The sequence below is a fragment of the Scyliorhinus torazame genome, chromosome 20, assembly GCF_047496885.1.
Source record: "Scyliorhinus torazame isolate Kashiwa2021f chromosome 20, sScyTor2.1, whole genome shotgun sequence".
NCBI lineage: Eukaryota > Metazoa > Chordata > Chondrichthyes > Carcharhiniformes > Scyliorhinidae > Scyliorhinus > Scyliorhinus torazame.
Window position 1 is genome coordinate 13,567,707 of NC_092726.1, and position 15,425 is coordinate 13,583,131.

The 15,425-nt window shown below is 49.4% G+C and overlaps 1 protein-coding gene across 9 annotated transcripts in view; it reads left to right on the top strand.

The window, feature by feature from the left end:
- Window positions 1-15,425, top strand: part of LOC140396875 (transcription factor COE2) — a 341,293-nt gene that overhangs the window by 206,303 nt on the left and 119,565 nt on the right. For all 9 annotated transcript variants that reach the window (XM_072485679.1, XM_072485681.1, XM_072485680.1 and 6 more), the window contains one exon: window positions 14,172-14,253. In XM_072485679.1, the coding sequence (XP_072341780.1) occupies window positions 14,172-14,253 (82 nt within the window). The remainder of the gene's footprint in view (window positions 1-14,171; window positions 14,254-15,425) is intronic.

A 15,425-nucleotide genomic window follows, 5' to 3' on the forward strand; every position in this document is an offset into this window, starting at 1 on the left:
GAAAAATATCATTCCATAATTGAATGGCGGTAGAGACTTGATGGGCCGAGTGGCGTAATTTTGCTCCTATGTCTTATGGTCTTATGGTATGTCCTATGTTTTATTTTCATGCATGGAATGATCTTTCTGGACTGTACGCAGAACAATACTTTTCACTGTTCCTCGGTACAGGTGACAATAAATCTAAATGTAAAAAATAATCTATCCAAAGAAAAAGGTCAAGGTCAAATTTCAACATAAAATTTAATCCATTGAAAGACAAAACTCAGTGAGAAAGAATCATCTCTCAGGAAGTTAAGGATAGTATTTGATTCAAAGAAGAATCTTACAATGTTAAAAAAATAGTTGCAAGTCTGAGTATTTAAGAAACCAGCAGGGGCCACCAAATGGTTGATTAAAAAGAGAAAAAACAGAATTTGAGAGTAAACTAGCAAGAAATACAAGAATAGATCCGAAGAGCTTTTCTAAGCATATACAGAGGAAGAGAATAGCTGAACATTGGCCTTTCAGAAGCACAGACAGGAGAAAGTATCATGGAGAATGAGTAAATGGCAGAGGCATTGAAAAAAAAATTTTGTGCCTTCACAGTGAAGTCACAAATTTCACACTAGAAATAAACAGTAATCTCGGGGCTAAAAAAGAGTGGAGAAATTAAGGAAATTGATATCAGCAGAGAAAAAGTACTTGTGAAACTTTAGGGACAGAAATATGACAAATCCGCAAGACCGAACGTCTATACTCTATGGCCGGGATTCTCCGATCCCGCGGCTAAGTTCTGACGCCGGCGTCAAAAGCAGCGCGAGCGATGCCGGCTTCAAAGGGCCTCCAGGCCCAGGTATTCCCCCCTGCCTAGGAGGCTAGTATGGCACCAGAGTGGTGTCCACTGCTCCGGCGGTCGAAACCTGGCACAACACGGCCGGCGCGGAGCTGCGCATGCGCGCCATGGCTGGCGTGGGTCCGCGCATGCGCGTGGGTTGCCGTCTCCACACCAGCCTCCAGGCAATATAGCGGAGCCCTGCAGGGGCCCGGCGCGGAGGAACACAGGCCCCCCCACGGAATTATCCCGCCCGCCGATTGGTAGGCCCCGATCGCGGGTTTGGCCACTGTGGTGGCCCCCCCGGAGTCGGATCCCCCCGCCCCACACCAGGACGGCCCCTGCAGCCAGAACTCCGAGGTCCCGCCAGGTAGGACCACATGTAACCCACGCCAGCGGGACTCGGCCGAACTCGGCGGGCACTCGGCACATCGAGGCGCGGAGAATCGGCGAGGGTCACCGCTTTCAACGACCCCCGGCCGGCGCTGCGGTGACGCCGCGGGCGCGATTGGCGACAATCTCCAGCCGTCGGAGAATCAGTGACCCGCCGTCAGAGCGGCGTGGCACGATTCTCGCCCCCGCCCCCCCCCGGCGATTCTCTGACCCAGCGCGGGATCAGAGAATCCAGGCCCAGGTGCTTCAAGAGGTAGCTGCAGAGTTAGTGGGGTGCTGGCTATGACTTTCCCAAATTCCTTTGATTCAGCCGGAATGTGGCGACCAGGGGCTTTTCACAGTAACTTCATTTGAAGCCTACTTGTGACAATAAGCGATTTTCATTTCATTTCATTTCATTGTCCCATTAGATGGAAAGTTAGCAAATGCTACACCCCTTTTCAAGAAAGGAGGAAGAAGGAAAGCTGAAGTACAGGTCAGGTAGCATAATATCAGTTGTTTGGAATCTATTATTAAGGAAATCTTGATAGTACACTTCAAAAAACATGGGGGGCGATTCTCCGAGTGCCGCGCTGGGCCGGAGAATCGCCGCAACTGCGCTATGACACCCCGACACCGGCGCGCGATTCTCCGAGGTGCAGAGAATCAGCGCCATTTGCGGCGGCGCATTTGGCGCGGCACCGGCTGCGGGCCGCTGGAATCGCCGCGGTCGCCGATTCTCTGGCCCGTATGGGCCGAGCGGCCGCCCTGATACGACATAGTCCCGCCAGCGCCGTTCTCCCCTGGTTGCTGCCGGCGGGAACTCTGCGCGAACACTCGGGGGCGGCCTGTGGGGAGGGGGGAGAGTGGCTCCTTCACCGGGGGGGCCTCCGATGGGGTCTGGCCCGTGATTGGGGCCCACCGATCGGTGGGCCGACCTCTCCCCCACCGGGTCTACTTTCCGGCGTGGCCGGCCCCTGAACACCGACCCCATGTTGGGTTGGGGCCGGCGCGCGTAAGAAGTTCCCCGCGCATGCGCAGGATGGCGCGGCCCAACTGCGCATACGCAGGATTGAGCTGGCCCAACTGCGCATGCGGGGGTTGGCGCGGTGCCCATTTAGCACCGCGTAAGGAGGCCCCTCCTTATTCCCTGTGGGGGCCAGAATAGGTTGTGCCTATTCTGCGACGGTGTTCATGACGGCACAAACACTTGGCCGCCATATCAGAGAATCGCCCCGAGAGTATGATGAGAACAAGTATACATAGTTTTACTGAGGGGAAATCCTGTTTGATAAATTTGTCATACTTTCTTGAGGATGCAACATGTAGGGGAGATAAAGGGGAACCAGTAGATGTAGAATATCTGGATTTCCAAAAGGCATTCGATAAAGTGTCTCACTGAAGGTTAATTGGGAAAATAAGAATTAATGGAGTTCGGGATAATATTTTAACATGGATAGAGAATTGGTTCATGGATAGAAAGCAGAATATGGGCATACAAGGGCATTTTCAAACGGGCAGGCAGTGAACAGTAGAGTGCCGCAAGCATTAATGCTGGGACCTCAGTTATTTACAATATATGGGCATGTCTCAGCGACCCCGTTGTGCCCAGCACAGAGCCGAACACAAGTGAATCACGCGAGAGCCCCAAATCGGGCTCCTCAAGTTACCCGACTGGCTCCGCCTGGCGCAATCTGGATTGCACCCTCGCTGAGTAAGATCCAGACAGTAAGATTTAAATGAGTCGTGATCCAGATCGTAATATTTAAACAAGCCTAATGGCTCATTTAAAAACCCAGATGCTGGATTCGCTCGGTGCCCGGACTCAATGGCCGTGCCTGGGAGAGCTCCCCAGAGGTCCAGGTGTAATGGCACCTGGGGGAGGGCCTCTCAGGCCAATGAAGACCTCCAGGTGATTGGGGACATGGCAGGTTGGTACCCTAGCACTCCGTCTGGCAGCTGGGATTATGAGGCAGTGCCGCCTGGGCACCCTTTATTGCTAGGGGATTGGTGTAAAGGAATAAATTAGTGTTGCTGCGAATGCAGAGGGTTTTGGTGAGACCACTTCTCAAATACTGTGTGCAGTTTTGGTCTCCACATTCAAGAAAGAATATACTTGCAATGGAGGCACACAGCAAAGGTTTCCTAGTTTGGTCCCTGGGATTAGAGGACTGTTCTGTGTTGAGAAATTAAGTACATTGGGTTTATATTCCCTGGAATTTAGGAGAAAGTGGCAATATCACAAAATAATGAAGGGGCTTGATCAGGTAGTCACTGGGGGATTGTTTCTGTTTGTTGGGTAGTATGCAGGGGCGCAGAGTAGGGGCATTTAAGACTGAGTTGAGTGAAGTAAGTTACTTCACTGAAAGGGTTGTGAATCTTTGGAATTCTCTACCTTAGAGTTTTGTGGATGCTCCATCATTCCACACATTGAAGACTGGGATGGACAAATCTTTAGTCCCTCGAGGAATTAAGGGATAGAACAAAGAACAAAGAAATGTACAGCACAGGAACAGGCCCTTCGGCCCTCCAAGCCTGTGCCGACCATGCTGCCCGACTAAACTACAATCTTCTACACTTCCTGGGTCCGTATCCCTCTATTCCCATCCTATTCATGTATTTGTCAAGATGCCCCTTAAATGTCACTATCGTCCCTGCTTCCACCACCTCCTCCAGTAGCGAGTTCCAGGCACCCACTATCCTCTGTGTAAAAAAACTTGCCTCGTACATCTACTCTAAACCTTGCCCCTCTTACCTTAAACCTATGCCCCCTAGTAATTGACCCCTCTACCCCGGGGAAAAGCCTCTGACTATCCACTCTGTCTATGCCCCTCATAATTTTGTAGATCTCTATCAGGTCGCCCCTCAACCACCTTCGTTCCAGTGAGAACAAACCAAGTTTATTCAACCGCTCCTCATAGCTAATGCCCTCCATACCAGGCAACATTCTGGTAAATCTCTTCTGCACCCTCTCTAAAGCCTCCACATCCTTCTGGTAGTGTGGCGACCAGAATTGAAAACTATACTCCAAGTGTGGCCTAACTAAGGTTCTATACAGCTGCAACATGACTTGCCAATTCTTATACTCAATGCCCCGGCCAATGAAGGCAAGCATGCCGTATGCCTTCTTGACTACCTTCTCCACCTGTGTTGCCCCTTTCAGTGACCTGTGTACCTGTACTCCTAGATCTCTTTGACTTTCAATACTCTTGAGGGTTCTACCATTCACTGTATATTCCCTACCTGCATTAGACCTTCCAAAATGCATTACCTCACATTTGTCCGGATTAAACACCATCTGCCATCTCTCCGCCCAAGTCTCCAAACAATCTAAATCCTGCTGTATCCTCTGACAGTCCTCATCGCTATCCGCAATTCCACCAACCTTTGTGTCGTCTGCAAACTTACTAATCAGACCAGTTACATTTTCCTCCAAATCATTTATATATACTACAAAGAGCAAAGGTCCCAGCACTGATCCCTGTGGAACACCACTGGTCACAGCCCTCCAATTAGAAAAGCATCCTTCCATTGCTACTCTCTGCCTTCTATAACCTAGCCAGTTCTATATCCACCTTGTGCTTAGTGAGTGCTGCCTCTCACTAATACGTCCATTTGCTTCCAAATGGGAGTAGATCCTGTCTCGAAGAATTCTCTCCAGTAATTTTCCCTACCACTGAAGTAAGGCTCACCGGCCTGTAGTTCCCTTGATTATCCTTGCTACCCTACTTAAGCCCCGTCTAAGCCCCTGGCAATATTGGGGAAGTTGAAGTTTCCCATCACCACAACCCTGTTGTTTTTACTCTTTTCCAAAATCTGTCTACCTATCTGCTCCTCTATCTCCCGCTGGCTGTTGGGAGGCCTGTAGTAAACCCCCAACATTGTGACTGCACCCTTCTTATTCCTGATCTCCACACATATAGCCTCACTGCCCTCTGAGGTGTCCTCCTGCAGTACAGCTGTGATATTCTCCCTCACCAGTAGCGCAACTCCGCCTCCCCTTTTACATCCCCCTCTATCCCGCCTGAAACATCTAAATCCTGGAACGTTTAGCTGCCAATCCTGCCCTTCCCTCAACCAGGTCTCTGTAATGGCAACAACATCATAGTTCCAAGTACTAATCCAAGCTCTAAGTTTATCTGCCTTACCCGTAATATTTCTTGCATTAAAACATATGCACTTCAGGCCACCAGGCCCGCTCGCTGTGTTCAGCAACCTCTCCCTGTCTGCTCTGCCTCAGAGCCCCACTGTCCCTATTCCCTAGTTCTCCCTCAATGCTCTCACCTTCTGACCTATTGCTCCCGTGCCCACCCCCCTACCATACTAGTTTAAACCCTCCCGTGTGACACTAGCAAACCTCGCGGCCAGGATATTTATGCCTCTCCGGTTTAGATGCAACCCGTCCTTCTTATACAGGTCACATCTGCCCCGGAAGAGCTCCCAGTGGTCCAGATAATGGAAACCCTCCCTCCTACACCAGCTGTTTAGCCACGTGTTTAGCTGCTCTATCTTCCTATTTCTAGCCTCACTGGCACGTGGCACAGGGAGTAACCCCGAGATTACAACCCTAGAGGTCCTGTCTTTTAACTTTCTGCCTAGCTCCCTGAACTCCTGCTGCAGGACCTCATGCCCCTTCCTGCCTATGTCGTTAGTACCAATATGTACAACGACCTCTGCCTGTTTGCCCTACCCCTTCAGGATGCCCTCTACCCGTTCGGAGACATCCTGGACCCTGGCACCAGGGAGGCAACATACTATCCTGGAGTCTCTTTCACGTCCACAGAAGCGCATTTCTGTGCCCCTGACTATAGAGTCCCCTATTACTATTGCTCTTCTGCGCTTTGACCCTCCCTTCTGAACATCAGAGCCGGCCGTGGTGCCACTGCTCTGGTTGCTGCTGTTTTCCCCTGATAGGCTATCCCCCCTGACAGTATCCAAAGGGGTATACCTGTTCGAGAGGGGGACAACCACAGGGGATTCCTGCACTGACTGCCTGCCCTTTCTGGTGGTCACCCATTTCTCTGCCTGCACCTTGGGTGTGACCACATTTATATAACTGCGATCTATGACGCTTTCCGCCACCTGCATGCTCCTAAGTGCATCCAATTACTGCTCAACCGAACCATGCGGTCTGTGAGGAGCTCCAGTTGGGTGCACTTTCTGCAGATGAAGCCATCCAGGACGCTGGAAGCCTCCCGGACCTGCCACATCTCACAGTCAGAGCACTGCACCCCTCTAACTGACATTGCGTCAATTAATTAAAATTAAAAGTTTTTTTTTTTTTAAAGTTATTAAAAAAAATTTTATTTCAGAGTTACTGTTAACTATCTGTTTCCTAGCACTAGATTTCTAATATAAATGCGAAAGCTAAATATAGTACTCTCCGATCTCTGGCTTAGATACCCCTCTAAATTATAATTAAGTAATTATGTTTAATTAATGGATAAGGAGATAAGGTGGGGAAATGGAGTTGAAGATCAGCCATGGTCATATTGAATGGCAGTGCAGCTCGATGGGCCACATGGTCCATTCCTGCTCCTATTTCTGTGTTCTTGAATTTGATGGGTGAGTGCAAAGGAAGTCTTAACTGATATCTAACCGATGCTGTACCTGGCCTGGGAGAGCTTGTTTGGCAATGTGGAGTGAGCTTTACTTTGTACCTAACCCTGTGCTGGTCTTTCCTTCAGAGTATTTGATGGGACAGCTTAAAGGGAGCTTTACTCTGTATCAAACTCATACCATACCTACTGTGGTATTACCCTCTAAATAGTCAATGGGACTGTTTAGAGAAATCTTTCCTTTGTATCTGACCTGTGCTGCGCCTGCTCTGGGAGTGTTTGATGGAATGGTTCAGAGGTAGCTTTATTCTCTATATTACCTGTGCCGTATCTGCCCTGGAGTATATTTGATGGGATGCTGCAGCGTTAACTTTACTCTGTATCTAACTTGTGCAGTACTGGTTCTCACATTGTTTGATGCTGAAGTTGACTGCATGAAATGGGAGGTGTTCCATCCCAAGCACGAACAGCAAATAAAGTAAAATTGCAGCTCGTGCAGGCAGCAATCACATCAGAAAGTGACTGTGGAAGTGTCCGAAGTAATAGGGACATGAAAACAGAGTATGTTTTTCTTGTTAGATCAATTTAAGGTTATAATTTGGGGTTGTCTGCTGGATATGGATCGAGAGATGCTTGGACTGGTTATTGATTAAGTGTTGCTTCATTTTGAAAGGCACTAAATTGTGCTGTGCTCAGAAAGGATAAAGTACACAGGCTATGGGGCAGATTCAATCCTTCCTAACAAACTCTGCCCTCTTTCACTTTACATCACCACATTGCTTGTTGTCTTGAAATTATTCCAATTTAAGGCTTTTAAAGGTTGTGGGATGACAACTTTGCCAAACTGAAGCGTATGGATCAGGATGCTTCAAAATCCAATTTTCAGTCTGTGCTGAGTAAGCAAATCAATTTCATGATTCTTTTCAAAAATGAATCTCTGAATAAATGAAACATTATACATTTAAAATAACACCTCAACATTGAATCTTCATCCTAAATCCTCATCTTTGTTTTCAAGTCTCTCTCTATGGCCAACTCTGAAACCTTTTCCTTCGAGATCACTGCTGTGCTCTCGTTCCAGCCTCTTGCACCTGCTTAATTTTAATCACTCCATCATTGATGTCTTTTTACCTGTCTGGGCACAAAGCTCTGGAATTCCTTCCCTACATGTTTCTGCCTCTCTATTTATCTCTACTCCTTTAAGATATTCGTTAAAACTTACCTTTGGACTGAGATGTTGGTCACCTGCATTAATCTCTGCTTTTGTGGCTTGGGTGAGATTTTATTTGCTGATGCTCCAGAGAAGTGCTTTGGAGAGTTTACTGTCTTAAAGGAGCAATATATATTTCTTGAAAAACATATTGTTGAGGCATTTTAAACACATACATAATCACAAAAATACAAAAGCCAACAGTGGTAAGAGGTAACAAAACCCCTGTATCCTCCCCAGCAGCAACCCCACTCATCTCACTGCCACCCCAGTACACACCTCCCTTTTTCAACTTATTACCCCCCCCAAAAAAAGTAAATACCTACCCCATTCCGACCCCCGCTGAGGACGCAATACTCCATAAAGAAGTTAATAAACAGCTTCCACCTCAAGGAGAACCCTTCCTCCACCCCTTGAATGGCGAACTTAATTATTTCCAAATGTAGGGGACGCGATTCTCCGCTCCCGCGACTAAGTGCCCACGCCATTGTGAACGCAGTCGAGGTTCACGACGGCGCAAAACGTCCCCGATCTCGACCGATTCAGTGCCAGAAAATGGGCTAGGATTGGGGCCGCGAGAAACTCGGGGGGCATGTCGCTAAAGCAGTGCCGGGCATTGGTGCCGCATATAAGCGGCGCCGCGTCATCCGCCCCTTAACTGGCGTCACCCGCACATGCGTGGTTGCCGTCCTCCCCGAGGCTGTCCCGCAAGAAGATGTCGGATGGATCTTGTGGGGCGGCGGAGGAAAGGAGGTCCTCCTTCAGAGAGGCCGGCCCGCCGATCGGTGGGCACCGATCGCGGGCCAGACCCCTTTTGAGTGCAACCCCGGTGAAAGACACCCCTCGCCCGCCCACAGGCCGCCCCCCCAGCGTTCCCGCGCTGTTCCCGCCGGCAGCGACCAGGTGTGGATGGCGTCGGCGGGAAGCAGTCGCTTTGGGCAGGCCGCTCGGCCCATCCGGGCCGGAGAATAGCGGGGGTAGCGGAGAATCGCCATTTTGGGTGTCCCGGGCGATTCTCCTTCCTGCGCCGCGCAGAACAAGGCGGGGCTGTTCCCACCGCTTGGGTGCATCGCGGGAGGGCGTCGGACCGGCGGCCTGCGCCGCGCAGAACTCGATGGGGCTGTTCCCGCCGCTTGGGTGCATCGTGGGAGGGCGTCGGACCGGCGTTGCGGGGAAAAAGGGCGCGCCAGGCGATTCTCCAAACCGGCGCGGGAGCGGAGAATCGCGCCCAGGAACTCTGCATTTGGCGGCTCTAAGACTTGTTGACACAGCAAAATCCGCCTCCGGGATATCAGGGAGGCAAAGGCCAAGACATCGACCTCTCTCCCCACCAGTACTCCCAGATCTTCTGACACTCCATAAAGCCACGTCAGGACTCGGAGCTACCTCTGCCCCAAAACCTTTGATATTATGTCCAAAAATCCCTTCCAAAACTTCCTCAACCTCCGACAAGTCCAAAACACATGTACATGGTTCGCCAGCATCCCCGCCCCCCTCCCACACACCTATCATCTGTCCCCGAAAATAACTGACTCATTCTGGACGCCGTCATGTGGCCTCGATGCACCACCTTAAATTGGATCAGACTTAACCGAGCACACGATGAGGATGCATTCATCCTCTACAGATCTTCCCTCCACACTCTGGCCCCTACTGTCTCCCCAACACCTCCTCCTACTTGTGCCTAACCTCCTCCACGGGAGCACACTCCTCTTCATTAGCTCCCCATACATGTACGCAACCTTGCCCTCCCCAATTTCATCCTTGGACAGAGGGCGGCAGCATTGGAAAGGACGGCACCTCCTTCCTAATATTGTCCCGAACCTGCAGACACCTGAACCTATTCCCCTGTGGTAACTGGTATGTCTCCTCGAGTTCTTCTAGTTCTGGAAACCTTTTCTCCCACGAATAAATCTCAGAAGTACTTTATCCCCACCTGCTGCCATCCCCGGAACCTCACATCCAATCCCGCCAGCGCAAACCAATGATTGTCGCAAATAGGCACCCACAGCGAAATACCTTCCAATCTTAAGTGCTGTTGACACTGGGTCCACACCCTGAGTACTGATACCACCACCGGACTCTTGGAGTACAGAACTGGCAAGAATGGAAGGGTTGCCAATGACAGCACCCTCAAACTGGTCCCCTTACACGAGGCCACCTCCATCTGACCCCAAACTAACCAATCCGCCACCACCCATTTCCCAGCCATTTCAATGTTTGCTGCCCAGTAGTAATTCAATAAGCTTGGCAATGCTAACCGCCCACTGCCACCACCCCCACCCATTGATTCCTCTCCAAGAACACCGTCCTCACCCGCGGAGCATTACGCGCCTCCACAAACATTCTTAAAAAAGGACTTAACAACAAAAATTGGGGGGTTCTGGAATACAAGTTCAGCTTGAGCAGCTGGGCCTAACTCTGCCTCCTGTATTACAAGATAGCAAAAGCTCGCCTCACCACCCGAAACAGCAATTCCCCAGCCTCGTCTCCTGTCCCTGTGCATTATTTGGGAACACCTCGCTTTTTCTCATATTCAGCTTGTACCGAGAAAAGCGACCAAACGTAACCAGAATCCCTATGAATCTGTCAAGGCTCTCCGGTCCGAAATATACAGTAGGATACAAAGAAACTCGATAACCCTTACCTCCCCACCCACCCCACTCCACCCCCTCGACCCGTAAGCGCCATTGCAAACAGCACTGTCGTGAGGGCAAAGAGCTGCGGGGGTAGCGGGCACCCCTGTCTCGTCCCTCAGTGTAACTCAAAGTAATCCAAACTAACCTTGTTCATCCAAACACTCGCATTCGGCACCTTGTACAGCAGCCAAGCCCAACCCACAAACCCCTGCCCAAACCCGAAGCGACCCAACCCCTCAAACAAATACGCCCATTCAACCCGATCAAACGTCTGCTCCGCATCCATTACCACCACCACTTCCACTTCTTGGCCCTCCAATGGCATCATAATACCATAAAGCAGCCTCAGTACATTCGCCGACAACTGCCGCCCCTTCACGAACCCTGTCTGGTCCTCCCTTATCATCCCCAGCATGCAATCCTCGATCCGCGACGCTAGCACCTTTGCCAACAACTTCTCATCTACATTCAACAACAAGTTCGGGCGATATGACCCATGCCGCTCTGGATCCATGTCCTTCTTTAAAATGAGCAATAGAGAGGCCTGTGACAGCTTCGGGCATGGTCCTCCCTCACCATCGCCTCATTATACATACTAACAAGCAGCGGCCCCAGCTCCAACCCAAACCTTATAAAACTCGGTTGGGAACCCATCAGGCCCTGGGGCTTTTCCCACCTGCATCCCCCCACATAATCCATCACCTCCCTCGCACATGCACCAGATGTACTCCCGGGTTGAATTCTTTGTTTTAAACAGGGTGTTGTTGGCGGGGTTGGTTGGATCGGAGTATTCGATGATTGTGGTCTCTGACGACGCGCCACACTGGGTGAATTTGCGGGTGGTGCAGGGTGAGGCTCAACTGCCGCATTGGAGATTGGATGTGGGGCAAAACCAATCAGGGCCCCCAATCCCTGAACCTTGGCCTCCTCAATCCTCGGGAACTCCAACCCACCCAAAAACTGCCTGATCCCTTGATCCCCCATCGGAGGCTCTGAGTTATACAGCCTCCAATAGAAGGCCTCAAAAACTATATTCACTGCTTGGAGGCAGAAACTTCCCCCGTATTATTCAGTTCCCATAATTTCAGATGGCCATCCGCACCCTCTCACAGACCCCCTTGTCTGCCAGTAACCCCACGTCCAATCTCCACTGTTCCTAGTTCTAATGCGTGAAGAAAGAACTATTCTGTCTGATTTCACCCTCCAGCTTTTGGTCTGTAACCCTACAGTTAACAGTACCGCAAGCACAAATCTGGTGTTCTTGATTAATAAGGGGATTTCTTGATTAATATTGAGATCAGGGGTTATGGGAAGAAGGCAGGAGAGTGGGGATGAGAAACATATCAGCCATGATCGAATGGTGGAACAGACTCAATGGGCCAACTGGCCTGATATCTTATGGTCTAAGTTGTCACCAACAAGATGATCCAGATTTGATTCCTGGTCTCAGCCAGAGTGGGATTAGAGGGTGCCAAGAGATTGCGGCCCTAGTGCAGAGAATCCTAGAATGACACAGCACAGATTGAGTCCATCATACCTGTACCAGCTCTTTGGAAGGGTTCTCCAAAGGAATAAAAGCCAGTCAAGATTTAAAAACTTCCAGGATCAATTGATGCTTTAATGCACTAAAATGAATAAGATAAGGGTCTTTAGTCAAAAATAAGGCAGCCAATACTGGTGTGCTTGTTCTGTGAATATATTGAGGTTGGTGTTGTTTTTCAACAAAGCACACACGTTTGTGCAAATACTGGAACAAAGAGAACCTGGTATGGCAGCGGGTTAGTGGAAGTAAATCATAAAAATAGAGCTGTGTGTTAATAGCTGAGTACAGGAGAGTAGCAGCTGAGGTATTTAACCACAATGTTTCACTGTGACTTGCTCCCAATTCATAACAGTATATTTTTCACTCAAAAGCATGTGTGCATCTTATTCCTCTGATAGTTCAGTTCTCAATAAAATAATAATTAATGGAATATAAAATGAGTTGCCATATTTTATTTTAATTTAGAACAAATTGGGGGCATGGCTTCACATCGATGTAAATTCTTCACTAAAATCGGAAAATGAGTGTTTCTTCACAATTTTCTGCTGAAAATGAATGACTCATGCTGAGTGAGCAGTTCTATGGTTAACAGCAGTTGTCTGTTTCCAAGTCCTTCATGCCTGTCAACACATAGGGTACAAGACACCAGGAGGCTTGGGTTCTCTACTCCCGAGTGAAGGGGACACAAGTCGGTTGAAGCACTTAAACGTCTGCAGTACCTGGTGAAGTGCAAGATTGGGGCAGAATTGTGGGAGTTTTCTGTTCCGCACAGCTTATTTCTATAGTGGTTGGGTGGAAATATGCAAATTATCAGGAGAAAATAAGTATCAAGTTCAACAAATTATTTACCTACTCACTTTATTCAACAGGAATCAGTCAGTCTTTATTCTCGTTTTAGCATCAAAGAGATCTTTGCTGAGACCAAGCATTCTTTTTTTCAGCAGTTTTTCTCCTGATTTTTTTTTTTGCCAGTCTCTTTGTTTGGCTCCAATTCCATCCATTCAGCTGCCCTGTCAGTCCATCTACCTGTCCTCCACTTTTTGTCCCTTAAGGTAATTACCTCTGTCTGTCTGCCTCTTTCTCCTCTTCCTGAACCTCTCTTTCATGCCACTTCACTTACCGGCGAAATTCTCCGGTATCGGCGCGATGTCCGCCGACAAAAACGGCGCGAATCAGTCCGGCATCGCGCCGCCCCAAAGGTGCGGAATCCTCCGCATCTTGGGGGGCCGAGCCCTAACCTTGAGGGGCTAGGCCCACGCCGGACTGATTTCCGCCCTGCCAGCTGGCGGGAAAGGCCTTTGGTAACCCGCCAGCTGGCGCAGAAATGACATTGCCGGGCGGCGCATGCGTTGTGGAGGGAGTCTCTTCCGCCTCCGCCATGGTGGGGACCGTGGCAAAGGCGGAAGGAAAAGAGTGCCCCCACGGCACAGGCCCGCCCGTGGACCGGTGGGCCCCGATCGCGGGCCAGGCCACCGTGGGGGCACCCCCCGGGGCCAGATCGCCCCGCGCGCCCCCCAGGACCCCGGAGCCCGCCTGCGCCGCCTTGTCCCGCCGGTAAGGTAGGTGGTTCAATCCACGCTGGCGGGACAGGCATTCTAGCAGCGGGACTTCGGCCCATCCGGGCCGGAGAATCGCGCGGGGGGGGGGCCCGCCAACCGGCGCGGCGCGATTCCCGCCCCCGCCGAATCTCCGGTGCCAGAGAATTCGGCAACCAGCGGGGGCGGGATTCACGCCAGCCCCCGGCTATTCTCCGACCCGGCGGGGGGTCGGAGAATCTCGCCCCTAATCTTTTTCCGTCTCTGCAACTCTAACTTTTTCTGCACATCATGCCTGTCTCCATTTGTCCCCTGTCTCGCTGTTCTCTCATATCCTGCCTAACTCTATCATTTGCTGTGGACTGCCATTTTCACTCATTTTAATTCATAAGATTTGCACATGGTGAACTTTTGCTGATGTCAGTCTGGGAGCAAGTGAATGTCATTGCAATGTTATATTGGAGAATTATATTGAAAAGGAATTTCCGTTTTGTTTTCAGATTCTTCTTAAAATTCTTCCTCAAGTGCAATCAGAATTGTTTGAAAACAGCTGGGAACCCACGAGACATGCGCCGATTCCAGGTACTGTTTAAAATTCCACATCTGTCCCTAAGTGTGTCACCATAAGAATAGTGAGAAGTCTTACAACCCCTGATGAAGGAGCCGCGCTCCGAAAGCTAGTGATTCCAAATAAACCTGTTGGACTTTAACCTGGTGTTGTAAGACTTCTTAACTGTGTCCACCCCAGTCCAACGCCGACATCTCCACATCATGGCTACCATAAGAATAAGTCAGGTTGAGGTTTTCTCTAGAAAGGGACATCATCATTCTGGCAAGTTCATTACATTTAGGAGCACAATGAGGGGCAATGATGTCCACCACAGATTTGGTCTGAGTTTTCTGTTCGGTTCTTTGAAAATGTCTGTGGAGGTATATTTTACCTTGATTTAGTTCAAACTGGGGAGCATGGCTTAGCAGCAGTGTCAATTTTCCCATTAAAATCGGTAATGGGGCATCATTTTATTTCTTTGAATTTTCTGCTCGGAAGGATTGGCTTGTGCTGAATTAGGGGTTCTGTGGGTAACAGCGGCTTTCTGGTTCCAGGTTCTTCATACTTGTCAAAACATACAATACTAGTGACCAGGTGGATTGATTTCTCTCCTCCCAATGCAATGGCACTTAAGTCAGCTGATGCACTTCAACTGCTGCAGCACCGAGCAAAACACAAAGTTGGAGGTCCGGATACAGATGTCTTGACCCCGTACACGAACCATTGTGCAAAGGAAGGAATGGGGACAGGTTCTGACTTGCACAGCTGTGATTCACTCACATCTGAGTTTCATTAGTTGGGTGTCGGAAACTTAATGTGTGCAAATCAGTCCTGGTAGGAGCATGTCTAAACTTCATGGAGTTGCTTGGATAAATGGGGTATCCGTTTGAAAAGGTAAGGTACCCTATATGTCTCAGGGCATGTTTAGAAGATGTCAGGTGTACTTTGAGAGAGGTAAGCTTTTCTTTGAGATCATTAAAAGTAGACATGAATATCAGTAAAAAGCGTATGAACTCACTGGAACTGTCAATCTCGTTGAACTGTCAAACTCATCAGAAATGTCAAGGCGTTTAAAACGTCTGCCTTATAAATATTTCAAAACAAACTGTCTGCAGTGTTTAAAAGAATCAGTGTTCACCATTTCACTTTGTTAACATAAGGCTGAGAATTATCATTTCTAAATGAGTGCTGCATGACTGATTTT